Source organism: Onychostoma macrolepis, chromosome 10, assembly GCF_012432095.1.
Source record: "Onychostoma macrolepis isolate SWU-2019 chromosome 10, ASM1243209v1, whole genome shotgun sequence".
Taxonomy (NCBI): Eukaryota; Metazoa; Chordata; class Actinopteri; order Cypriniformes; family Cyprinidae; genus Onychostoma; species Onychostoma macrolepis.
In genome coordinates this window covers 14,491,175-14,517,894 of record NC_081164.1, presented here as the reverse complement: position 1 = coordinate 14,517,894, position 26,720 = coordinate 14,491,175, and the positions used below count along the sequence as shown (strand labels likewise).

The 26,720-nt window shown below is 36.7% G+C and overlaps 2 protein-coding genes across 4 annotated transcripts in view; both read left to right on the top strand.

Annotated features, from left to right (window-relative positions):
- The window catches only part of LOC131548764 (protocadherin alpha-C2-like), a 198,948-nt gene that overhangs the window by 26,983 nt on the left and 145,245 nt on the right, over positions 1 to 26,720 (top strand). For 2 of the 3 annotated variants that reach the window (XM_058790326.1, XM_058790278.1), the window contains exons 2-4: positions 2,241 to 2,299; positions 7,976 to 8,064; positions 16,045 to 16,498. In XM_058790326.1, the coding sequence (XP_058646309.1) occupies positions 2,241 to 2,299; positions 7,976 to 8,064; positions 16,045 to 16,355 (459 nt within the window). In that variant the 3' untranslated portion in view covers positions 16,356 to 16,498. Of the gene's footprint in view, positions 1 to 2,240; positions 2,300 to 7,975; positions 8,065 to 16,044; positions 26,591 to 26,720 lie in introns of those variants that run through there. The other variant, XM_058790298.1, reaches the window with a different exon arrangement.
- Positions 21,074 to 23,581, top strand: LOC131548103 (putative protocadherin beta-18). Its single transcript, XM_058789090.1, has one exon. The coding sequence runs from the start codon at positions 21,167 to 21,169 to the stop codon at positions 23,579 to 23,581; it is 2,415 nt and encodes an 804-aa protein (XP_058645073.1). The 5' UTR covers positions 21,074 to 21,166.

The following is a 26,720-nucleotide window of genomic DNA, read 5'->3' as shown; positions in this document are numbered from 1 at the left end:
TCTAGAGTAGTACATTGCATTTGTGATGATTCAGGCGTTTGCTCCCACATCTGAAGCTGTCATCACATTTTCAGGATTATTTCCTTCCTCCCACTCCCATGTCACTGTCTTTAATCCAATATTGTGTTTGAATTTCAACATTATTTTGTGTGCATTATATTACACTGAAGTAAATACATTTACTTTGAGTGCCACATAGACCATTTTGGGGGAAAAAACTCCTCACAGTTAATGCAGATAGGATACATTTTAGTATATTGCCTTGCAATGAATTTGCTGTCATAGATGTTCAATTGATGTGTTTTTGTCAGTGTAATTGGCGTGAATTCATGTTCACTCTGTCAGCCATGGATTCGTGAAATGTGTTTTAATTAGCCAGAACATGATCCAAAGGCTGTGCAGCCTTGATCTCTGGCTCATGGGAGGAGATGTTGCAGATGGTTTAAAAAAGACAAAAATAGTCTAAAAATGTCTACAGTGCAAGAATAACTAGAGTTTGCAGAGATGCTCTTGACAGCCTCAGATGTGTTATGAGAGGCACTGCAGCACATTTGACACTGCAGAGGATTTAGGAGCAGAGGCCGTCTGTCCAAGATAAGAGAGCAGGCAATGAAATTAACCTCCAGCCTTTGATTCTCAAGCCCTGCAAATTACATTGTGAGAGCGAAGCGAAGTCACTTTGCACGCACTCTCTCCCCCCTGAATTCACCTGATTAAAGAATGTTATTTACTCAAATTATCTGGGCCATTCTCTAATGCCTCATCCTATCGCATATTACCCAACCTAGTTTTTTTTTTTTCTTTACTAGGGCAAATATAAAAAGAGTGGCAACTACGCGCTCTGTGCAAGGCCATTTAATTCATTCACTGAGAATTGCTGGAGGAACAGATGACCATCTTATGTTTGAGGCTTGCAAGGGGAATGGTCATCTTGTGACCAGTGCTCAGATTGAGTTGCTTTGGTTGAGAGCAGAAAATACTCAAGTATCATATTACATGAGGTCAGCTGGTATCCCAAGATGATATCATTACGTACCATGGGGACTGAGGAGATGGATGCTGGGAGAAGAGAAAGATGTTTAGGGACTTGATGTTGAGCAGAAAGGGTGAAGTCATTAAAACATGTGTGGTAATGGCTATAGTAATGCACCGATATAAAAAATTTTGGCTTATACCAAATAATATGGATTTATTTCAATGTTATGGCTGATAAGTGGTAAATGGCTGATATTAAAATTATGATTCTATAATAATTAAATAAAATCACTACATTTTAAAAGCTATGAAATGAATTTAGTCATCACAGAATTACAATTGAAAACATAAAAAGAGCATATTCAGTCATAAATCCTTTCACAAATTATTTAAGATTAATTTGAATGAGCACTAGATTATGGCAAAGATTATCTTCACTTTAAAAAAAATGTCTTTTCAAAGTTGTAAATGATTAATAAAGTTTATTGGAATATATTTCACAAGAAAATACCATTTGAGTCTTTCTACCTCAATTTATTTTTTCAATTCAATGTGTTCTTGCCATTTCTTTGAAACAATTTTCACTCAATAATAAAGTAAAGTAAATAAAAAGTAAATTTGACTAATTAACTAATTACGAAGTAAATCTGAGACTTTTTATAGTTTAAATGTAAAAACACACTGAAAAAATGGTGTAGAAACAGTTTTCACTCAAGACATTTCACTAGTAAATTTCACAAGTAATTGCAAAGAAATTGTAAGTAACTTTTTTTTTTTTTTTTTGGAAGTGGAAAGACTGAAATATTGTTTTCTTGTAAAACCTGCTCCATTATTAACAACTTCAAAACTATAAGTGAAATTGATCATATACATAATAAAATATCTAATATCTGCCAATGCCAATATATTAAAATCACTAATATCAGTCATTAACCATATGATACCATATATCATGCATCCCTTGTAATGTAGTGTATGTTATTAGGTGAATGTCAAGTGTCCTTCATGTGCTTTATTATGAAGAACGCTGTCTCCACACATACAAGTTTTATACCAGTGAGTCATGGGCCATGGCATAGTGCCAATAATCGTCCCTGTAGTTCTGATCTCCTTTAGCTGTGGTTCATATTAAAATGCAAGACAGAAACACACACACAGAGCAGCATGATTTATTGATGAGAATGTATCTAACCCCTTTCTGTCCTTCCACCCCTTCTTTCCTTCTATCCCTCCTCATCTTTCTCTCTCTTTCTCTCCTTCTCCAGCCCAAAGGACCAAATGCTGACTGGCGTTACTCTGCGTCATTGAGGGCAGGAGTGCAGAGGTAAGCACTTTTGCTGTTAATAATGCCCTGAAAGAGTTACAGTCCTCTCTGAACGAATATGTAAAATATCTCTTCTCTGTTTGCTGTAGCTAAATAAGAATTAAATGTTAAGTGTTTGTCCTGATCTTGAGTTCGGTAGCTGAGTGAAAGTGTAAAAGCACTATGAATCATGTCCTTCTCTAATTTCCTCATTTCCTGACGGGTAATAATCAAATTCTGGTCCTCAATGTCATTATGGAGGAAACCATCTTGTTTGAACTTAATCAAATAGGGGAGAGCAGAAGGGAGAGCAGAAGCTAAAAACCATCTTCAAAATATTATACATTACATAATATGTTTAAAATGATATTCATTAAACAAAAAATTGCTATTTCACTCTTTAGAAAAAATATTACACTTTTACTGTAAGGTTCAGTTTGTAACATTAGATATTGCTTCAGGTACCATAAATTAACAATGAAAACCATTTAGAATTGAATAAGGTTAATGATTTTTTCTTTATTTATAAATATACTATTGTTCATTGATATTTTTATTTGAGTATTATTAATGTACTACTATGGTATTTATTCATATTTTGAATTACCTTTTATTTTTATATTTTCAGTTTTTATAATTAATATAATATAACTTTATAATTAATAAGGTTTTAATACTTATGTTAGTTTAAAATATGAATTAATATTTCTGTTTAACTTTATTATTATTATTGTTATTTTACTTAAACATGTTTTTGTTTCATTTAGTTGCCAGAGCATAATTTCTAATTTTTGTTTATGTTTTACAGTTTATTTTCTTCTTCTAATATTTAAATTGCATTTTATTTCAGCTTTATTTCAGTTAATGAAAACTATTTTAATAGTTTTATTTTTAGTTAACAATAACAACACTGATTTATACAACTTACTGAAACAGCATTGTTCATATTGTTTAGTTTATATAAAGTCTGATGCACTACAAATATATTTGTATGGTATTAACCCATTTTAACCTTACTCTGACATCCAATATATTTCCCCCTACATATATCTTGATTACAAAGTTAATTTAGGAAGCAGTGCAAATCAGAAATATATCAGATTCTATTCCACCACCACATGAAATTATAGTATAATAGGTACACTAATTTGCCTCTATATATGTTTGCTGTTGATCAAATTTAACAAAAGAGGGTGGGATAAGAAAATACAAGGAGCCACTTAGTAAAACAGAAAGACTGTCAGTTCTTCTGTCTGCAGTATCTGTAATAGAGCCTCATCCAAACACCAGAACCATGACCACCAGGATCTCTCTGACTTCTTCCTGACCTCTTGTCTCTTCCTCTGTGGACCAACTGTGCTCTGTCTGTCTTCATCACGCACAAACACAAGCTTTGAAGTGTTTGCTAAGGGCCTTTCCCTGACATAGTGGCTCTGCAGTCTGATCTTTAGTATGTAGGTCATCAGCATTCTCCACAGCAGATGCACAGCCCTTCACAACCAAGCATAAAGGACAAGCTAGCAGATGAGCTGATTGTGTGAGCTTACCCACACCCGATAAACAAGAAATTCAAATCTCAGGGGGGGTATTTCGCTGCACAAATACTGACAAAATGAGTCATCTCTGAAATGCAAAATATTTATTCTCTAACTCTTTACACACGCACACACACTTACATCTGGAGACAACAAGGCCCCCTCTTCTATCCACCACAAACATACAGTTTCTAAAGGGTGAATGACTATCTGTTTTATGTGATAATGTTGTGCTACCCTGTGGGCTCATCTCCGGGGATGGTTTTGTGTGTGTGTGTGCGTGTATGCGTGTTTTATGTGGTTTTCTGTGACTGAAGGCTGGTGCAAAAAGGGGCACAGGGGACATTACACACAGGGGACAAATTAGATGGAATTTCAGTGAGCCACTTAGAGCACCATATAAACATAGTACAAATTTGCATACTAAAAAAATTACATTTAGATATGCACCAGTATTAAATTAAATATTAATTCTGTCAGATAAGATGATTGTTATGGCCGATAACCGATAAATTGCATACATTAAAACTCTATACGGTTTAATCAAAATAAATTAAAATAAAACACTAAAATTGAAATGTAATCATTTTAAATGTTAATTTAGGGAAAGGTTCATTTAGACATCACAACAATTTAATGTACAGAATATTCACTTTGAAATTTTAAACACATTTATAATTTTACAAAATATTTATATTTCAAATAAATGTGTTCTGCTGTTAAGCAGAAATTATTCTTGAGCATCAAATTAGCATATCAGAATGATTTCTGAAGGATCATGTGACACTGAAGACTGAAGTAACGGCTAATGAAAATCCAGCTTTGCTGTCACAAAAATAAATTACATTTTAAAATATATATACAAATAGAAAACAGCTATTTTCAATTATAATAATATGTATTCGAATGTATTTCTGATAAAATAAATGCAGCCTTGGTGGTGAGCATAAGAGACTTCAAAAACAAAAATCTTGCCAACTCCAAAATGTTGAACGATAATGTTTATTGCATATCCTTAATGTTTGAATTTCAACAATTATATGTAGTTTAATTTCAGGAGGGCATCTAAAAAGCTTTCTGTATGTCAGTGTGTCACATTATTATTATTATTAAATCTTAGATTTACATGGTGTATTCATCCAACATCCATGTTCTCACTCCCAACTCGTCACATATTGAAGCTTGGTCAGGACCACTTATCTTTGCTTTTTGACGCTCAAGGTATCCCTTTTGCATAATTTTTCGACGTGCAGTTCATCCGTTGTTTTAAATGAGAAACCCTTGGCGTCAATATGCCAACGAGAAATGAACTGTTTTTTTCAATGTAAACAGTCACAACAGTTTTATTTATATTACACTATTTTACACATTTATGAGCACATAACCCAACCCATGCCCCTAAACCTACCATTTGTCAATAAAACACAAGATATAACAGGCAGATACAACTACCGTCATAATTTATTCAAAAAGTATTAATATTCCAAGTCTTCCGAGCCAAAATGATTGATTTGTGAGAGGAATAGATGCGATCGCCGTCTCCGTCCGCAGTAAAGCTCATCCTGTGTGCTGCTGCTACAGTCTCTGTGTGTGAATTCAAAAAATGCCGCCAGAAGAAGCCTTACGTCAGCCTCGGTTGTGAAATGCTCGTGAACGATTGTGTCATGCTACGGGACGGGAGTATGCTTTTGAATGAGATGTGAGCGCGTTGATGGAGCAGGATCATTTTCAGTGATTAAAACCTTATATTTTACTCTCTTCTTCGCATAAAGACTTCGTATGGCTTCAGAAGACTTGAAATGCAACACGACTTGTTTGCAATGCTTTTATACTGCTTGTTTATGGTCAGTTTTTGCAATAAATACCTGTGACTGCACTTATATTAACCTGTTATGTGTTTTATATTGTTCAGAAGTGGGTAGGGATGGGGTTAGGTGCTCCAATGAAAGTAAAAATGTATATAAAATTATTTCAATTTTTTACAAATGCATGCAAACCATTAAACTAAGACAAACAACTGAAAACAACGGAGGACCCTGCAAGTCGAAAAATGATGCTAAAGAGGTACCTTGAGTGTCAAAAAGCGACGCCAAGTGGTCCTGACCAAGCTTCAGTATGTGACGAGTTGGGAGCGAGAACGTGTTGATTCATATCTTTTTATTGACCGTCAATGAACCAAAAATTAAGATGAATTGATGAATTGCTCAACTCTCTCCTCTTCATTTAGACTTACTCCAAACACCTCCAGAATCCAAACCTCCTCTCCAGAGGCTTTAAATCCACACCCCTCAATCGACAAGCCTCTCCTTAGGCAAGAAAGTTACTGATTCACTCTGCCACAAGGCACGGGTGTATTTCAGCTTTAAGGGAATTAGAAAGATCCATCATGCTAACACACACACTGGATGAGAGTTATTGGAGCTGTAGCTGGCTGGGCACACCCTGTGCTGCATTGCAGATGCTCTGCTATACCTAGTTCCTTTTTGCTCCTCATGTCTGTACATTTATAATGGATGTATAGGAGTGCTGTGGCAAAATTCAGAGTCTTGCTCTTTATGTGGGTGCTTGTCTGATCGTGGTTTCCATGGTGATAAACACACCGATCTGTGCTGAAAGCCAAAGGCCGTTGCTGGAAAGTGTATGTAGGAAATGAAACGTCCCTTTAACGTAATGCTTTTTAATGCATACTCACAGCTCTAGGGTGCAGCGTGGTATTGTTGAAATTTTAAGTACGTACTACATCTTCAACTGTCTACCACAAATTCCCAGGCTTACGTTATGCATGGCCTGCTGACAGTCCGAGAGAGAGAAATGGAGAGAGGAATGGAGGGAAGATAAATATGGTAAAGAAACTGAACAATGTATTAGGGGAAATCAGATTATGAAATGGGCCTTTGCAAGAGTAGAGAGGCGCTGAAATGATAATATATTTCCATAAAATCCACATATTTTTCTCTTTGATGAACACTTTCACCTTTATATCACATTTCTTTTCACATTTCTTCGGTTTCTTCATCATTCCTACACTGCAGAAAATCCTATTCGTATTGCTATTCCTATTTATTTTTTACTAATACTTTAATTAAGCAAGGATGCATTAAATTGATCAAAAGTGACAGTAAAGATATTGATAATGTTATAAAAGATTTATATTTCACATAAATGCTGTTATTTTGACATTTCCATTCATCAAAAAACCCTGAAAAAAACTATATATCACAAATTCCATGAAATTTTAGGCAGCACAACTGTTTTCAAAATTGATGATGATGACAGTAATAATAATAATGATGATGATTATGATGATGATATTTTTGAGCACCAAATCACATATTCGAATGATTTCTGAAGGATCATGATGTGACACTGAAGACTAGAGTAATGACTGCTAAAAATTCATATTTGCATCACTGGAGTAAATTACATTTTAAAATATATTTAAATAGAAAATAATTATTTTAAAGTGGAACAATAATTCACAATATTACTGTTTTTCTGTATTTAATCACATAAATGCAGCTTTGGTAATCATAAGAGACTTCTTTGAAAAACGTAAATAAATCTTATTGACCTCAAACTTTTGAACGCTATTTTATATTTATGATACAAATCTTAAAACCTCATTTAATGTCGCAACTCAAGTAAAACAAGTAATCTTGTGGATGTTAAAAATATCTAAAATATACTTCAAAATAAATGTTTAAGTATATTTTAATATACTTAAAAATAGGTAATTTTTGTATCATCTTGTGTATCTTCCTGCCTTCTTTCCTGTATATATTTAGCCTCTCTATCGATGTGCTTTCCAGTCAACATGTCTGAAGGAGTTAAAACATCATGACAAGTCGCACGCCGCACACACATCACCTCACGCACAGACACATTAGATCACAGATAGTCTAGCACACTCTGTCACATGTACCTTCACCATCACGCGCACCATCAGACCAAAGCTTTAATAAATACATGCGAACACAGCAGCTCTTGAAACATAACCCAACTGTCCCCCTCAGCTGCCACAGCCCAAAAGTGAAGCTGTATTTTAATGTGAATTATTTTTCGAATCAGTTTTACTGAACATTTTCTCTGTGTATTTTTAATAGTAAACATTACTGGATGTGTGATATGTCGACTAATGACATGCTAATTGTTTTCTTTTTAGTTCTGTGCATATGGAGGAGGCATCAGCTGTGATGCAGGGAGCGCAAGGCATGCTGGTCCAGAACTGGCCCACAGTCTCCAGTGCAGCAGGTGAGGTCACATCTTAAAGACGTCCGCAGTGTAATGAAATTTTAATCATCCGAAACCAACGACTCCATCATCTTCTCGCACAACTTCATGCTCTTGCTAATCTAGTAATTTTCTCTCTTGCAAATGATCATGTTCATCAACCTATTACATCTTTTTTAATTAATATGCCTAATACATATGGTGATTCTGGATTTCTCGTAGGAAGAAATCAAGACCGACTGAAACTTTTGACTCAAATTGAAGCTGATTCAAAGTGACATGGATTCATGCATGTTTAAAACAACCTGTTTAAAGCAGGTTAGGTGTATTCATCCAAAAATGTCAGCTCTTCCTCTCTCTCTGCCCTCTTCTTGCTCTTTTACAGTCTTGCATGCCCTGAAAGATCCTCAATCCAAGTACAAGATGTACTTTGCGTTGTCTCTTTGTGTTGCAATACTGTTCCCAAGATCCAAAATGACAGGGAACAAGTCTGCAAGTCTGGCTCGAGCTTTCCCATTAATTTTTTCAGACTTTCTGCAACTAGCAATCCAGACAATGACTTGCTGTGGTCCGTGATGTCATTTTTATAGATCTGCTAGCACATTTTCCTTCTCATCCACCTTATAAGTCTATTCTTTATTAACATATACTGATGTATCAAGGCCAGTCCTTCCCTGACAGGATTTCATTTGTAATTTAGTGGTGTGTCCCTCAAATGCCTCATTTCAGCACATAATTAGGCAACATAATCATTAGTTGACACAATGAACCAAATGTGTTTATTTTGGATAAGTGCACAATGGCCAAGCACACAGTTTCAGGAGTGACAACAGCATTTACATATGGGAGTGAATCCCCTAAATTCTCGTTTTGTGTGTTTAGAACATTTCTCTCTCTTAAAATTGCAGTGATTGACATCAATGTTCTGGCGTCTAGCATTTGGTATCTGCTATTTTTGACCAAAGTGATATTACAGCAACTAAAGACTCATTACGTTCGGTGATTTTTAACTAAACCACTGTCAACAGAGCCATCATGTTTTGTTTTTGTTTGTCATGTCTACTTATTAATATAAGCAACACGCATTAAGTGTCGTTGGGCTTGTCTTGGCCCATAAAACAATCCAGTTTATGGAGGTAATAAAGTAGGCAATGTCAGGTAGAGATATTTTGGTATGTGGCTTATTTCCAAGACAGAGCATTTGGATTTTTTTATGGGCTCTTTCTTATTTGCTTACCTAGTTCCATGTGTTTTATATTTTTTTGTGCCATGCATACAGAAGAGCAACACAGCTGATTTGAGTTTAAATATATCATTAACAACTAGTTGTTCAGGGGTTGCATTTTCCATACAACAACGTTGTACAACGTTGACAGTGTACAACTCGCTGCTTAACAAGCATAATATGATATATTGTTGTGAAAACTAACTGTTTCCTGAACATGTTCGCATTTCTTTGGTTTGAACCATGTTGGTTCAACAATATAGGACAGTTGTTAAAGGGATAGTTCACCCAAAAATTAAAAATCTGTCATTAATTACTCACCTTCATGTCGTGTCAAACCCCTAAGACCTTCGTTCATCTTTGGTACACAAATTACAATATTTTTGATGAAATCTGAGAGCTTTCTGACCCTGCATAGACAGCAACGCAACTGAAACATTTATGGCCCAGAAAGGTAGTGAGGACATTGTTAAAATAGTCCATGTGACATCAGTGGTTTGACCGTAATGTTATGAAGCTACAAGAATAATTTTTGAGCGCAAAGAAAACAAAAATAATAACTTTTTTTTTTTTTTTTTAACAACTGTTTATTGAATTTTCTTCTGGGAACAGTAATATAAAACAAAAAGCAGCTGTGTAAATTTAGAACCCACCCCAACCCAACCCAAAATAAAAATAAATAAAATAAGATAAAATAAAATAATTAATAATAATAAAATAAAATAAATTAATATTAATAGGTAAATAAATAAATAAATACAAAATAATTTTTACAAAGATTTTAGAAAAGATGACACAACATTAAAAGCTGAATGCCATAAATTTAAAGTTTTCACATTAGATCCATATATACGAGAAGTTGAGAGTTCCATCGAGATAATGTCCAACACATACACAGTCCAGGTTCGTCTGTCCATTGTGTGAGGAGGATTCCAATGGTTGACTAGCAATTTTTTTGCTGCTGTGAGAGCAGCTAACACTAAACATCTTTGTTGGATGGACAAGGGGAAGTCCCAAAAGTCATTCATGAAAAAATGGTGTGGAGTCAAACATATCTCAGTACCCAAGAAATACGAAAGGTCCTGTGAGAGTCCAAAAAGATGAGAAAGACAGGCACTCCCCCCAAAAAATGCTAAAATGTGCCTAAAGATTCTTGCGAACAGAGACTACACTTAGGAGAAGACGACAGATCCATATAAAACGTTTCATTGGAGTCAAGTAAACCCCATGCAGCAATTTCCAATGAATCATTTGGTGATTAGGGTTTTTAGAAGACAATTTAAGCATACCCCATACCTGATCCGAAAATAAAACTTGCACATCCTCATTAAGATCCTTAGCCCAAACAGTTGTAATAGATAAAGGTTTGAATGAATACTCAAGACGAAAGAGATAGATGACTGAAGCAGAGGAGGGAGATAAAAATAATGACTTTATTCAACAATTTCTTCTCTTCCATGTCAGTCTCCGCCGCCATTCATGAGAGTACCATGACGTACCATCTTTCTTAGTTCATCGTCTGCATATTCTGGTTCAAATAAGTATGGCTGGAAAAAAAAAATTGCAAATAATCTTCTCTGTCGAAATCTTCTGACATGTTTATGAGGACTGTTTTATGTACAGCGTGCATCTTCTTCTACTTGTAAACAAAGTGCAGTGCATCCGGGTTCTACGTCAGCAGCACCACACGCATACATCGCAGTACTCTCATGAATGGTGGCAGAGACTAACATGGAGAAGAAAAAATTGTTGAATAAAGTTTTTTTTCTTTGCGCACAAAAAGTATTCTCGTAGCTTCATAACATTACAGTTGAACCACTGATGTCACATGGACTATTTTAACAATGCCCTTTCTACCTTTCTGGGCCATGAACGTGAAAGTTGCATTGCTGTCTATAGAGGCTCAGAAAGCTCTTGGATTTCATCAAAAATATCTTAAATGGTGTTCCGAAGATGAATGAGGGTCTTATGGGTTTGGAACGACATGAGGGTGAGTAATTAATGACAGAATTTTCATTTTTGGGTGAATTATTCCTTTAATGATGACATGTGCAGGAGGTAGACAAATAACTTCTACAAATGTATTAATTCAAGATCTCCGAGATGATGCTGTAATGAACATTGCAGCTGATGATTACTTCACTATTTTTGTTCTTTTCCATTTTGCTTTATTTTAGGTTTGATTCATCACGGTCCCCTCTTACGTCATAGTTACCCATCTATTCATATGCACACTCTTCAAAAACAGCACTTATTAAGGACATTCTAAAATATATAGGTTCAATTGTATACAGTATATATTTAAATGCAACATATTTAAAATATATAGATTGTACTGCATGTTAGCTTGCTTATTGTGCATAATTTGTTTAAGACCGCATGCCATACTAAGAGGAATCTATGCTTCTAACCACAGGTCTAACCACAGTTCCAATCACTCAGATTTGCAATGCTATTTGTGAATGTTTGTTTCAAATATAGTTTTGGGAAACACTGAATCGTTGATCTATGATGGTAACGTTGGAACTTAAGACAATAGCTGAGTATCAGTGCTTTTGGGAAATGCACCCCAGCAAAATGTCTGTAAATGCTTTTGTCACTACCTGATTTTTTTAGGAGTTAATTCAGTTGTAGAAGGGAGTAAATTACTGAACTGTGTGTGTGTACATAACAGGATTAAGCATTAAAAGGTAAATTGACAACCCAATTTACCTCAAGTGTGTACGTGCCCATTGTGCTCAAATGGCACCTTTCATTTACTCTGCTGAAGTTCAGAACCAAAGTATCTAAATATTGTGATGCATGAGGCCTGTTTGGGGTTATTGAATTTGCATTACTGAGATATGCTTCTCCTCAAAGATCAGCCAGATAGACAGAGGACGATCAATCTAATGTGCCATTAGAGGAATGAAGCAAGAGTGGTGGGTCTCCTGGGTGGTGGATGGTGGAGATATTGACAGGCTGATAGAGCAGAGCTGAACTGGAATGATGGCAGACAGTGGGAAGAAACGGATAGAATAATTGGGACAGATCGAGAGAGGCACAGAGCAAAAAAAAAAGAGGAGAGGAGAAAGAGAAATCCATTGATTCTTTATTAGCAACCTGCAGAGAGGTGAAGCAGAAGGACGAACTACACACCACAAATCTGATAGGCTTTTGAAACCCAGTCTAGTTGTCCAACTAAATAGTGTTTATTAGCAGGCTAATGTTGTGTTGTTGAGGCAACGCAGGTGTGTTGTGTAAGCGCTGGTTTAGTGCTTGTAAATTACAACACAGTTGAGGTCATGGCAACAAGAGGAACGGAAAAGAGGCCAAGCAGGAAAATGAGACACATAGATGAATATGAGAGATATATGAGGATGCTATACTGAGAGTCATTTAAAAGATAAAGCATGTGGGATACAGAGAGACGGTGAGTAATAAAGGAGGAAAGGGATGATAGAATGAGAGTGATGCTGGAAGAGACGAGGGGGGATGCGGGGGTTGGAGATGCACAGAGGTTCAGGATTGGCAGACCCCTCCGGTGGTCCTGTTGCTAGGAAACACTGCGTGACTTGTTGCCAGGCAACAACAAGGAATCTTAGATACTGCAGCAGGAGCAGCTGGGAGTGGGCGAGCGGGGATGGGGGAGGAGGTTTCCATGGCAACCAGCCGTACTCAAAATGGAAGAACAAGCAAGGTGTGGAAGAGGAGAGGAATGGAGAGGTAGAAACATCAAATAAAGACCGGAGGCTTGAAAGGACCATAAATAGCACAAAAAGTAGCACATATGCATCCAACACATGAATGCATATTAGATCAAGTATTTGTCTTTAACTGCACACATTTATCTGGCTGCACTGATATAGCAATACAATACGTAATGCTGCTCTATATCGTTGCTGTCAGGCATAAAGCTCAAATGTCCAAAGCCACTACTTACCATGAAAGGGGGGAAATAAATAAATAAACACTGTAAAAGTTAAAGCTGATATTATGGCTTAATGTATAGTTGGACACTTGCATGTGTCATATTATTAACATTTTACTAAAATTATGAGAACAGAACAGGATTTTACCAACAGTATCTGAGGATCAGTGGAGTTACAAGGGTTTAGTCACAAGCTCGTTTTATTACTTTTCATTGGTTATTTTTTTGTAAAACCCACTGATAAACATAAAGGGTGACCAATAGCATTGATTTATGAAAAAAAAAGAAGATTAAATGATTAATTATATTTTATATTATTTAAAGGGAAAAGTAATAATTTTGGACATTTGGATATTAAGGCTAAACCACAGAACAGCATTATCTAATGACCATAATACCCTCTTTGGGCACAATTAAGGCAAATAAAATCATCAAGCTAAAATCTATCACAATCTTGCCTGAATATCAAGACACAGCATATATGTGTAAAGGTCAGTGACATAACAAGTCATGTGGTGCAACCAACAAGCAGAAAGGTTCAGAGACAAAAATATTATTATTTTTTACTTTTATTTTTAGAGACATTAAATTGAAAGTTCTTGAATATGGTACAATTTTTTTTTAACCATATGAAAAAAAAAAAAATACAAAAGTATAATAATTTATTGAAAAATACATTTAGAAAATGCACTTCAAACATACAAACACCTTCTGTGATTAATTTCTAGATTAAAATTAATTTGGAATTAAGTCAGAGTGTCAATGTGACATATCATACTAAAAAGAGCTTTATTAAATGAATAAATTCTTAAAAAGAAAACCAAAACTATTTTGGCATAATCTTTTATTTTATTCCTTTTGGATTTTTTTTTTTTTAAAGAAAACTGCCTCACTGCTCATTAACAGTTGAAAAACAATTGCAGAATCAAAGTCATGTGGAGCAACCAACAAATGGAAATGTGAAGAAGAATAAAATGTTAGTACTTTTTTGTATTTATTTTTACATAAAATTAAATTTGTCATAAAATTAAAAGTTCTTGAAAATTCTAGGCTACTTTTTCAAAACTATATGAAAACAAAATTAATACCAAGAGTACATTTTTAAGAACCTAGCACTTGTACAAAAAAAAATTCCTTTTTTTTTTTCCGTTTTCTTTTAAATGTGGACACATTTGTCACTGACCTGTACAACAAAGAGAGAAATGCAATGAAAGTCAGTTTTAGACTGTTGCTTCCAGCTCCACTCTGCCAATCTTCTCTTTAGTCTCATGAGGACAAAAACTAGTCTGCTCAGTTGACCTGCTCTGACATGAAACTTAACACACAGACACACATGCACTGATATTGCTGCCATAATGAAAGCCACAGGGAGATGGAGTGAGGTGTGACTAACACATGAACACATGAGTTACTCTCTCACTAGATATCTGACCACTCTGCAAGTAAATGCTACCACTCTAAACTACAATTTCTGACCTTCTCAGCCAAATGTGATCTGTCAAGCCCAGGGGGCGGCACACAGTGCTTCTGTGAATGTGTGCATGTAAACACTCCCTCATTGACTCTTTTCTGTGCCATCTGTGTATCATGACTGTTCTGTATGGATGGAGAGGTGGTATATTTTTAGGATGGTCAAGATTATACATAATAGATCAGTAGACACAGAAAAAAAGAGCAGTTTGCATATTAATGGCAGGATTTGACATTTCTAAATTTAGACATGTGCCTGAAACTGAGCAGGAGAAGGATTTCTAATTTAGTCTAGTTGTTGCGCACACACATAGACGCACAATCTACCCATGCAGATTCATTTAAGCCGAGGAAAGAATATCAAAATGGATAATCCCTGCTAGGTTTTGCATTTATTGAAATAAGCCGTGCGGTACTGTCATAATAAACGTACAGATCAAAAACAAATAGAATTGCATTCCAGGGCCATGGTGAGATCTAAATAAAACACAGAAATGAAAGTAGGTCATAGAGTAACTGGTGTGGCAAAGAGCCCTGTTTCTGTAGGGAAAGTAGTACATAAGTCTCTCACTCTGGACTCAGCTCTCTGTCCCTGTTGGGGTAGTACACTTTCAAACATGAACATTGTATGAAAGTGCACTCCAGAGTGATGCAGTGTCCTTCTCTGTGTGTATTACTTGTAGGTTTAGATCAGTGTTAAATAATGAAAACCAACGTGCTTCTCCAATCAGGATTTTGATGCAAATTATTTTTGCCATATATCTCTAGAAAGAAAGAAAGAAAGAAAGAAAGAAAGAAAGAAAGGAAAAAAAACAAAAAAACATTATTGATCTATTATATTATATTATAAAACATGTGCCAAGAAATACAGTGTTTTTTAAGAAAAGTTTAAATGCAGAGACTCTGTTGTGTAACCATGAAATAAAAAGGAATAACATTCATTAATTCATGCATTTATTTATTTATGTCATGAATTACTAATAATAAATATATTATTCATAAACTGTTTTTGGGGAGTCACACCATATTACATTTTACAACCGCAATTAACCCTACCAAACGTTTTCATTTCAAGATTTTTTTGGTTGGTTATAATATCACGACACATTGCATCACTCTGACATTTCTGTCTCCCCAAAAATATCAAAAATTAAATTCTACTACTAGACATTTAGGGCTGTCTTCACTGAAAGCTCCTCATAAAACTTGAATTGCATTTGTAGACTCACTGTAGAAACCCATTGTTAGGTGTCTATATCTCAAGACAATTATTAATTGTGTCATCTTATTTTTGGTTTTAAACCTGACTTTTGATCCATTAGACAACGCAGTATCTTGATTTATATGAGGAAAGTAATGATGACACAATCTAATCATTGTAATTTTTCTCACTCAGATGGGGAGGGAGAGGGACAGCTGTCCCCTCCTGTTGGAGCTGGAATCAACAGCAACAGCTGGAGCTTCCGCTACGGTGCAGGCCCCGGCTATGGTCCTCCACAAGCCCTGAAGCCGGGAGAGATCCCCCCTGAAGCCTTCATTATTCCCGGCTCTCCTGCCATCATCTCCATCCGGCAGGACCCAGGTGCCGTCGATGATAAGGGCGAGTTCATCACCTTCGGAAAGAAAGAGGAGTCTAAGAAGAAGAAAAAGAAGAAGAAGGAAAAGAAGGACAAGAAGGATAAAGGAAAAGATGATGGCGAGGAGTAACGTCCCACTACAATATTACAGTTATCAACTTATGTTTGTAGCAAACGCTGACAGAAAGAGAAAACCAAAAATACTGAAAATGTAAAGAGAGGAGAAATTCCTTCTATATACCTTATTTACCAATTCCAGTTGAAGAAAGAAGAGAGTTTGTGCTGTACGCACAAACATAAAAAATGCAAATTAACCCTTTGAACCTGTGACTCTGATTGGCTATTTTTCTAGTTCTGCCACAGAAATTAATCAGCGATGTCCAAGAAAGAACTCTAGTCTTCAAAATGCAAACCAAGCCCACTCGCTCCTTGTAAATGACATTTTCAACCAGGATGAGGGAAGTCCATCTCCTCTTTTAAAAAGGATCAAATGAATCCAGTTAAACTGGATATGAACTCATGCCATACCAAGAGTTTTCTCTAACTCCATCCCTGCCTTCCTCCCTCAATGTCAAATGGGGAAGAAACAACCACCCCTGGCCCCATCTCACTTCTTGATCTGCTGGAAACAAAACTTTGTAAAAGAAAAAAAGACACTACAACTTTATCAGAAAGGCCAGTGTCTGATTTCTAGAGCAGATCAAAAATAAACGCCTACAGAGATGGGAATGTAGCAGCGAAATCACTTGCTTTACACTCACAAAAACGTCCTAGAACAGGGCACAGAGATCTCTAACGCTTCTGTCCTGCTCCCAAAGTAATGCTGAAATCTCAGAATGATGCTTTACTCAGTATATTTTCTAAGAGCAAGTAAATCTCATCTTATACAGTCCAAAGTCATGCACACCCATGATTTGTATGAATCCAAATTACAAATTAATGCGTGTTCTTGCTCTCTAATGCATAACACACTACGAACAGGCTGTCCACATGCTGTACACCTAAAATCACCACAGGACGGAAGCACAACAGCCTCTCAAAAGTCTGTAAAATAGTAGAATGAATACTTGTGGCTTCATTTCAAAACACACCCACTTCCTTTGCTGCTGTTTTGAATGTTTGATAGATGTCATCCCACTTCCTGCCAACTTTATGTCTTAGTCCAGCTACTTGCCCTTAGCTAAAGCTTGTAACTTTCGCATATCTAATGTTGCCAATCTCCCTTTAGCTGGTGTGCATTGCTGGCCCCATGTCAGTACTGCCCCCTGGTGGCTCGTATTGAACAATGTGACAAGAAAGTGCAGAAAAATCAAGTTAATATTATTGTCACTTCTGCTGGAAACATAAGCACAGGTACTGGCCCCTACATGCACACACACACTCAAGACACACCAGTGTTTATGCTCTCACAGCAGTTGAACCACCATGGACTATGCAGCCATGATTATGGACATGTTTAACTACAGAATATGGTGCTTTCTAGGGCAAAAATAGAAGTTGAGTGGAGATTAGACTGAGAAGACCACAGTGGTGGGCAGTACAGAGTTTTTCTACTGTATATAATCAATGATGAGATAAAGCTTCATGACAGTAATCAATAGTTGTTGATTAACATTTTGTAAATAATGGGAATGTTTTCTTAACATTCAGACATCATGCTTAAATGTTCTGTTTTTAAGAGGGATTGCATCTCTCCTTTCCTTCCCTTTTAAGTCTGTAGAGATACTGTTCAGTAAAGGAGAGATGTTCGTGCTGCTATGAGACCGTATCATCACAAAGAACACACATACATACACACACACTCTCACTTGAGTCTCTTTCAGGTGTGGTTCAGTGCTGTCAGATCACCAAGTGACTGTTTTGCATGTTAAACGCAATTAAAACAGAAATTATATATAGATATAAATGAACAGATATGTTTTTCATAATTATTTTTTTCTCATTTATGATGACACGATGAGACGTGTATTGTCTCTGCTGAAGTATGTAGACATTAATCAAATTATTCAAACACAAACATACACTGATTACATACATGCATAGAGCGTAAAAAGAAGACACCGAAACGATGTCGGCTCTGTGGCGATCAACCTTAACATTAACATTCTAGCTATATGTAATGCTGTAGTGTTTTGGTCTAAATTGCTTTTCTTTACAACCTTATGATTTTTGCAACTTGAAAGGATAAATCCTTCGTTTTGTGCTAGGCTTTGAAATCAATAACACTGTAATGTGAGCCAGTTCATACTTCCCTATGATATAAACCTCTCCCTTCAAAAAAATAAAAAAAATAAAAAAAATAAAAAATGATAAAACAGGAAATAAAAAGGTCTATGTATTCTGCTTGTGTGTAGTAATTATATATCAATTCATCCAGTGCCTAAGTGGCACTATGCTTTTGACTTTGACAGTGCAAATCTGTTGGACAAATTTTTTGTACACCTGCTCATCAGTGTAATGGTGTTTATTATTTTATATTACTTTATGAAATCTGGTAATGTGTTTTGTTTATAAATCACAAATAAAGTTTTCTTTCATAAGTATTAGAGATTTATCTGTGGTTTTTATTTTGCCTGTCCATATTGTTCACAAGTAGCATTGGCTTGAATAACAGTCTCTATTAAATATTCGTTCATTTTCTGCACTAAAAATAAAATTACCCCATATGCATTTTATCTTAAACATCGGATGTGCTAACCTAACACTAACACCAGCTGGATATTTGTCATTAAACAGGTTCCCAGCTTACAGTGGCAGGCCATTTGGTAACTTGACTGAGCTTTCTACTGCAAGATTTTCAGTGACTATTCAAAGAAGGTGGACCAGGGCTGCGTTTCCCAAAAGCATCGTAAAAACGATCGAACGATTGATCTTAATATTACGGTCTGTTTCCCAAAAGCATCGTAACTTAAGTAGCACTTGAAAATCATCGTAGATCTACGAGTACTCTGGAGTAATCGTAAAGCCCTACGTGCATCGTAAGAAGACAGAATTAGGAGGTCACCTGCAGGACAAAAAGCAGATTACACTTTTAACTTTATTTAAGTGCAATGTGATTAATTAAAGCTTTTGATTGTACTTTATTGCACATTTTATAATCTTTTTTATTTATTTTTTTATTTTTTTAATTATTATTATTATTCATATAAAATAGGCTAAATAATTACAAAGGGCAGATAACCAACAAAAACAAACAACAAAAACAAAAAACGCATCTAAATTAAATGACTGAACAACAACAACAACAACAAGAACAAAAAAGAATAAAATAAGTAATGTAGGAAATGCTTCAAAGACTGGGAAAAATAGGGATAAACTCATAAAAATCTGTCAATGGCTTGATGACATGCACGAAAACCGAATAATGTCTCTATTAGATATTATATACAATAATATATATTATTATTATATATAGTATATTAATATTGTACTTTTTTACATATTATATTATATTATATTATCCGAGCTGTCTGGAACGCAGCATTAGGTTAACATTTCAATTAACGAGCGTGTACTACAATTACGAGCCATTCTATAAATTGACATTTCAGCACTTGACCAACAGATAGCGACTCCTAAAGCACGGCTACGTGCGACTGTGTTAAGTGCATTTTTGGGAAACGTACGTGAAACAATAACGAGCGTTCGTAAAATGATTCGTAGAAAACGCTCCTAAGCGCTAAGATCAATCGTTATCGGGAAACCCGGCCCTGAACGTTTCACCTGCACAAATCATAAATCTTCTGAAACAAACCGATGTTATTGTTCTCCAAGGAATGAAATACAAGGATTAAATTAAGTTCGCGTGTTTGGGTCAGAAATTATTTGAAGTAACGCGAAATGCACATTTGAAAGGCTGAACTTTGAGTGTAAATATGATAAAATAGGGGAGTATAATAATATATGCATTGAAACTGCCGTCTTTCGGGTCGCATTTGATTTTTATGCAACATTCTGACGTATTTTTTATATTTGGTGCACACAGGCTGCTGCCTGTTACGCAGGATACCAGATGTGTGTAGTTCAAGTTCAGTACAGTCGAAATAGGTAGAAATAGTTTAATTTCCATTTTATCAGTTTGCAAATGTAGTGCATTGACTTCTCTAACGGTTATTCGTTTATTGTTGTTTCTATGTTTAGGCCTAATTGGTATTCTCTCTCTCTTAACTATGTATACTCTATGTTCTTAAGCATTTCATTTATAATTTAATTTCAGTATACTGAATATGGAATACCTTTCTAAATCAAATTTCATTCAACGGGGATTTTAGCCTGTATCTGCAATTGGACTTTCTATTTCAGCTGCCTTGTTCCGCGACTATACGGAGTGCGCTGTCCATGGTGCTGAAAACATGCGCCAGTTTGTGGCGTGTGTAGCTGGCATAAACTACATCTATACATGCTCTAAAAAAATATAATTATAAAGAAATGACTCTTTATCCATATAAATGCTAACAAACAGTTTAAATGAAAACAAAGACTATAATCTCATATTAGTAGGCCTACTGTTGGTTTACGTGGTTTATCTGACTGTGAACAAAAGCTCACGGTAATACTTCGTGTATATTTAGGGTTTTGTATTAACCATATCTTCTTTTTGGGAAAGAATACTATTTCAGGGTTATCTGTGACATATCAGGTATAAACTGAAAATAAAACTATGGATTTAAATATTTAAAAAAAAAAAACACATCTCTGTAATTATGGAGCATCTGCTCAACATGAAATAAACCTCACAGACTAAACCTAAATTCAATTCAACCACACAGCGTCGCTGTTGATTAACTCTGCTGTTTTAGGGCACAAGAACACACCCATTGGTGCGGGTATCTTTCTATTCTGTTAACATTTGTCTGAAAGAGCAGTGCGGACGACTACATAAATCGGTTGCTTGTGAAGAGCATTTAGATACAACGTTTTACTTTATTACACCAAGAAAATATGGTGAAAATGTCTAAACTGCGTTTGACCAAATGGCGATTATGGATAACATCGCTTCTCTTCTGCATTGCCGCTGCTGATGTTCATTATTCTGTGCCGGAGGAAACAAAGACAAAATATGTGATTGGAAGTCTAAGTAAGGACCTTAATTTGGATTCCGATCGCTTGAGGTTTCGCAAAGCCCGTTTGGATTACCAAGGGGATAAAATATATTGTGAAGTAGACCTAGATTCTGGAAATCTTTTTGTTTCGGAAAGGATCGACCGAGAGATGCTGTGCGGAACGACCTCCCCCTGCCTCGTGCACTTTGAATTTATTCTTCAAAATCCTTTACAGCTTCATAACGTTGTTTTGGAGGTCCAGGATATCAATGACAACCCTCCTGTTTTCCCCAAAGATTCAATTAAGCTAGAGATAAGCGAAGCAGCACCAACCGGAAGTAAATTACAAATAGCTCGTGCACGCGATTTGGATGTTGGAATGAATTCAGTCCAGATGTATATTCTTAGTCAAAACAAATATTTTGTTCTTGACACAAAATCAAATAAAGACAGGTATGTGGACATTGTTTTGAAAAACAGCCTGGATAGAGAGACAAAAGGAGAGCATTCCTTAATATTGTCTGCGGTGGATGGGGGAAATCCTCCTAAATCTGGAACTGTTGTTATTGAAGTGTTCGTGATAGACGTGAATGACAATGCACCCGTATTTTCGCAGCCTTTGTACAATACTCATTTATCCGAAAATGCAGCACTCGGAACGTTTGTCATCAAAATTGCTGCGACCGATGTGGATGAGGGCGCAAATGGACAAATAACGTATTATATCAATCACCTATCTGAGAACACAAAAGAAATGTTTAAAATTGACGAAAATTATGGAGAAATATCTGTAATTGGACAGCTGGACCACGAGAAGTCCTCGTCGTACGAGATGGAAGTGCAGGCAGAGGACGGTGGAGGTCAGACAAGCCACTGTAAAGTTGTTATTGAAATAGATGACATTAATGATAACGCGCCTGTTATATCAGTAAAGTCTCTGAAAAACCAAATCCCAGAAAACATCCCACCCGGTTCAGAGATCGCTGTAATAAACGTGAAGGACCAAGATTCCGGTGAATACAGCCGGGTTAGTTGTTCCATTTCTTCAAGTCTGCCATTTCAACTACAGCCGTACATCAAGTCTTATTTCATTATCACTACAACTCGTTCGCTTGATCGGGAGCAAATTGAAAATTATAATGTAACAATAACAGCAACGGATGGAGGTACACCCCCCTTATTCTCGAATTTAACTCTGAACATACAAGTTTCAGACATCAACGACAACTCCCCTACATTTGAGTTACAGACATATGCTGTTTATATAAGTGAAAATAACACACCAGGCACTTCTGTTTGTTCTGTCAGTGCAAATGACCCAGACTGGAGACAGAACGGGACTGTACTGTACTCTCTGGTTCCCAGTGAAGTCAATGGGGTCCCAGTGTCCTCATTTCTATCCATTAATGCAGATACAGGGGTGATTCATGCTGTAAGATCATTTGACTATGAGCAGTTCAGAAACTTCACTGTCAAAGTTGTTGCCAGAGACAATGGATCTCCACCGCTCAGCAGTAACGTGACTGTGAAAGTCTTCATAACAGATGAGAATGATAACTCTCCGCAGATATTATACCCTGTCCCTGATGGAAAGTCTTTAATGACTGAAATGGTCCCTAAAGCGAGTCTGTCAGGCTCTCTGGTGTCCAAGGTGATCGCTGTAGATGCTGACTCTGGACAGAATGCATGGCTGTCATATCAGATTGTCAAATCTACTGATCCTGGACTTTTCATCATTGGTCTCCATAGTGGAGAGATCAAAACACAACGAGACATTTCTGAATCTGACGATATGAAGCAGAACCTCGTTATTTCAGTGAAGGACAACGGACAGTCCTCTCTTTCTACAACCTGTGCTGTAAATTTACTAATTTCTGACAATCTGTCTGAAGTTCCTGAACTTAAAGATATGAGTTATGAGGACAACAACTCTAATTTAACGTCCTACTTGATCATTGCATTAGTTTGCGTGTCCACCTTCTTCCTGACGTTCATCATACTGATCGTGGCAGTGAAGTTTTGTCACAGGAGAAAGCCCAGACTGTTGTTTGATGGAGCAGTTGCTGTTCCCAGCGCCTATCTGCCTCCCAACTATGCAGAGGTGGATGGAGCAGGAACTCTCCGCAGCTCTTACAATTATGACGCGTATCTAACCACAGGCTCGCGCACCAGTGACTTTAAGTTTGTGAGCTCGTATAATGAAAACACGCTTCCCGCTTGTGGGACTCTGATAAGAAGTGACATCGATTCTAATATGTTGCGCCTGTCTGACGAAGGAGAATGTACAGAGGTAAATATCTGTTTTGATTCTTAAATATTGCCTGTCTGTATTGTGACTCGGAAACTCGCAGCTTTAAAAAAAAAAAAGAAAAAAAAAGTTGATTGACAATGTTTTGTCTTCTTTTGATATTTTAATATATATATATATATATATATATATATATATATATATTATTTTTTTTTTTCAATTTCTAGAATGCATTCCCTTTGATTTTCACTATACTGGTTGTGTGAGGAAAACTTTTGCTACTTGTATCTTCTTGTAACAAAATAAATCATAGTATCGGCGCCTCTGTCTGCTCCTGAGCCATGTTATTCAAATTTTACACGATCATTTTCAGTACCCTGAAAGAATTGTAGACCACGGTGCCTTTAGACATTTACCTTTAAAAATGAAATAAGTTCACTGACTAGAGTAACATTTTGCCTGTAGATAGTTTCACACTACGCAGTGTGTCGCTGTTGATCTGTGCTGGAATTTGTTCATCGGTCCACCCATTTGCTTTGCATTCTATTTTCAGATCACACTTCTCGTGTTCATACCACTGCTGTTTGTCTGATAACAATATATATCTTAGTAATAGGTCTATGAAATTGTCTTTAAGAATCTCCTTCACGTTTACTTAGAATGGAATACACTGCAGCATATGCGTCGCGGCGATCAATGTGGAAAGCCATTGTCCTTTATTCGTTCGCCGTTTCATTATGCTTGGGAGATATTCGTTATTCCTTTCCAGAAGAAATGAAGCGAGGGTCAGTGGTCGGCAAAATTGCGCAGGATTTAGGAGTCGATAGGAATACATTTTCATCACGGGAGCCAAGGATTGAGTTCGATGGAAAAAACCGCTTCTGTGAAATCAACGCGCAGAATGGGGAATTGGTTATAAATGAAAGGATTGACCGAGAAGAGCTCTGCGGACAAAAACCTTTGTGCACATTATCTTTTGATTTCTTCATGGAAAACCCCCTTGAACTGCACCGTATAACTCTGGAGATTCAAGACATAAACGACAACAATCCGGCCTTCCCCCACAGTGAGGTAAAATTAGATATCCCAGAGTCCGCAGTTAAAGGGTCTCGGTTTTCCATAGACGAGGCTGCGGACCCAGACAGCGGAATAAATTCAGTACAAGGTTACAGACTCTCAAATAACCCGCATTTCAGTTTAGCTGTACAGACTAGTGCTGAAACTGGAAAATATGCAGAAATAGTGTTGGAGCATGAACTGGACCGTGAAAAACAAGACAAGCATTCTCTTATTTTGACAGCTTATGACGGGGGCACTTCTCAGAAATCAGGCACTGTAGTTATACAAATCCGCGTTTTGGACATTAATGATAATAAACCACTTTTTTCTCAGTCAGTCTATAAGGTGAGTGTCCCTGAAAACCTTCCGGTAGACTCAGTTGTGGTTACTGTGAGTGCCAGTGATGCTGATGAAGGAGCAAACGGAGATGTTACTTATGAATTTAGTCATATGCCGGTGAATGCAAAGTCTATTTTTTCAATAGACCCAGCATCGGGTGAAATAAAAATTAAAGGGCCATTAGACTTTGAAGACAGTCCTTCGTTTGAGATTCGAGTTAAAGCAAAAGACGGAGCTGGTCTAGCAGCTACTTCTAAAGTAGTGGTAGACATCAGTGATGTCAATGATAATGCTCCCTTTATCATGATTAAATCTCTTAAAACGCCGCTTATGGAGGATGCGACTGTGGGTACAGAAGTTGCCGTTATATACGTGCAGGACAAAGATATAGAATCTAATGGAAAGATTAAATGTTTTATTCAGCATAATGATCGCTTTAAACTAACACCATCAATTAAGAACCACTTTGCATTGGTAACAGCGGAAGCGTTAGACCGAGAGAGAGAATCTGAATATAATATCACGATTACAGCTACTGACGAGGGTTCCCCGCCCTTAACGTCATCTAAAACTATTAGATTATTTGTCGGAGACGTGAATGACAATCCTCCTGTATTTGAGCAGCAGTCCTACAGCGCTTATATAAGTGAAAATAACAAACCAGGCACTTCTGTTTGTTCTGTCAGTGCAAATGACCCAGACTGGAGACAGAACGGGACTGTACTGTACTCTCTGGTTCCCAGTGAAGTCAATGGGGTCCCAGTGTCCTCATTTCTATCTATTAATGGAGATACAGGGGCGATTCATGCTGTAAGATCATTTGACTATGAGCAGTTCAGAAACTTCACTGTCAAAGTTGTTGCCAGAGACAATGGATCTCCACCGCTCAGCAGTAACGTGACTGTGAAAGTCTTCATAACAGATGAGAATGATAACTCTCCACAGATATTATACCCTGTTCCTGATGGAAAGTCTTTAATGACTGAAATGGTCCCTAAAGCGACTCTCTCAGGCTCTCTGGTGTCCAAGGTGATCGCTGTAGATGCTGACTCTGGACAGAATGCATGGCTGTCCTATCAGATTGTCAAATCTACCGATCCTGGACTTTTCACCATTGGTCTCCATAGTGGAGAGATCAAAACACAACGAGACATTTCTGAATCTGACAATATGAAGCAGAACCTCGTTATTTCAGTGAAGGACAACGGACAGCCCTCTCTGTCTACAACCTGTGCTGTAAATTTACTCATTTCTGACAACCTTTCTGAAGTTCCTGAACTTAAAGATATGACTTATGAGGACAACAACTCTAAATTAACGTCCTACTTGATCATTGCATTAGTTTGCGTGTCCACCTTCTTCCTGACGTTCATCATACTGATCGTGGCAGTGAAGTTTTGTCACAGGAGAAAGCCCAGACTGTTGTTTGATGGAGCAGTTGCTGTTCCCAGCGCCTATCTGCCTCCCAACTATGCAGAGGTGGATGGAGCAGGAACTCTCCGCAGCTCTTACAATTATGACGCGTATCTAACCACAGGCTCGCGCACCAGTGACTTTAAGTTTGTGAGCTCGTATAATGAAAACACGCTTCCTGCTGGTGGGACTCTGAAAAAGGAGCACAATTTTCAGTTGGGCTCTAGCATGATAACACTTGACGTTGCAGGAAATGAAGATGAGGTAAGAGAAGTTTAACTCCTCTTGACTCTTTAATTATTGTATTTCCTGGTGTCTCTTTTGATAAAATATTTATAATAATATCGGACATTTCTTTTTAAAGCGTTTATTGTTTAACGATGCTGGGTGCCTA

Coding starts and splice junctions, on each gene's coding strand:
- LOC131548103 (XM_058789090.1), top strand. CDS start 21,167: ATGGTGAAAATGTCTAAACTGCGTTTGACCAAATGGCGATTATGGATA.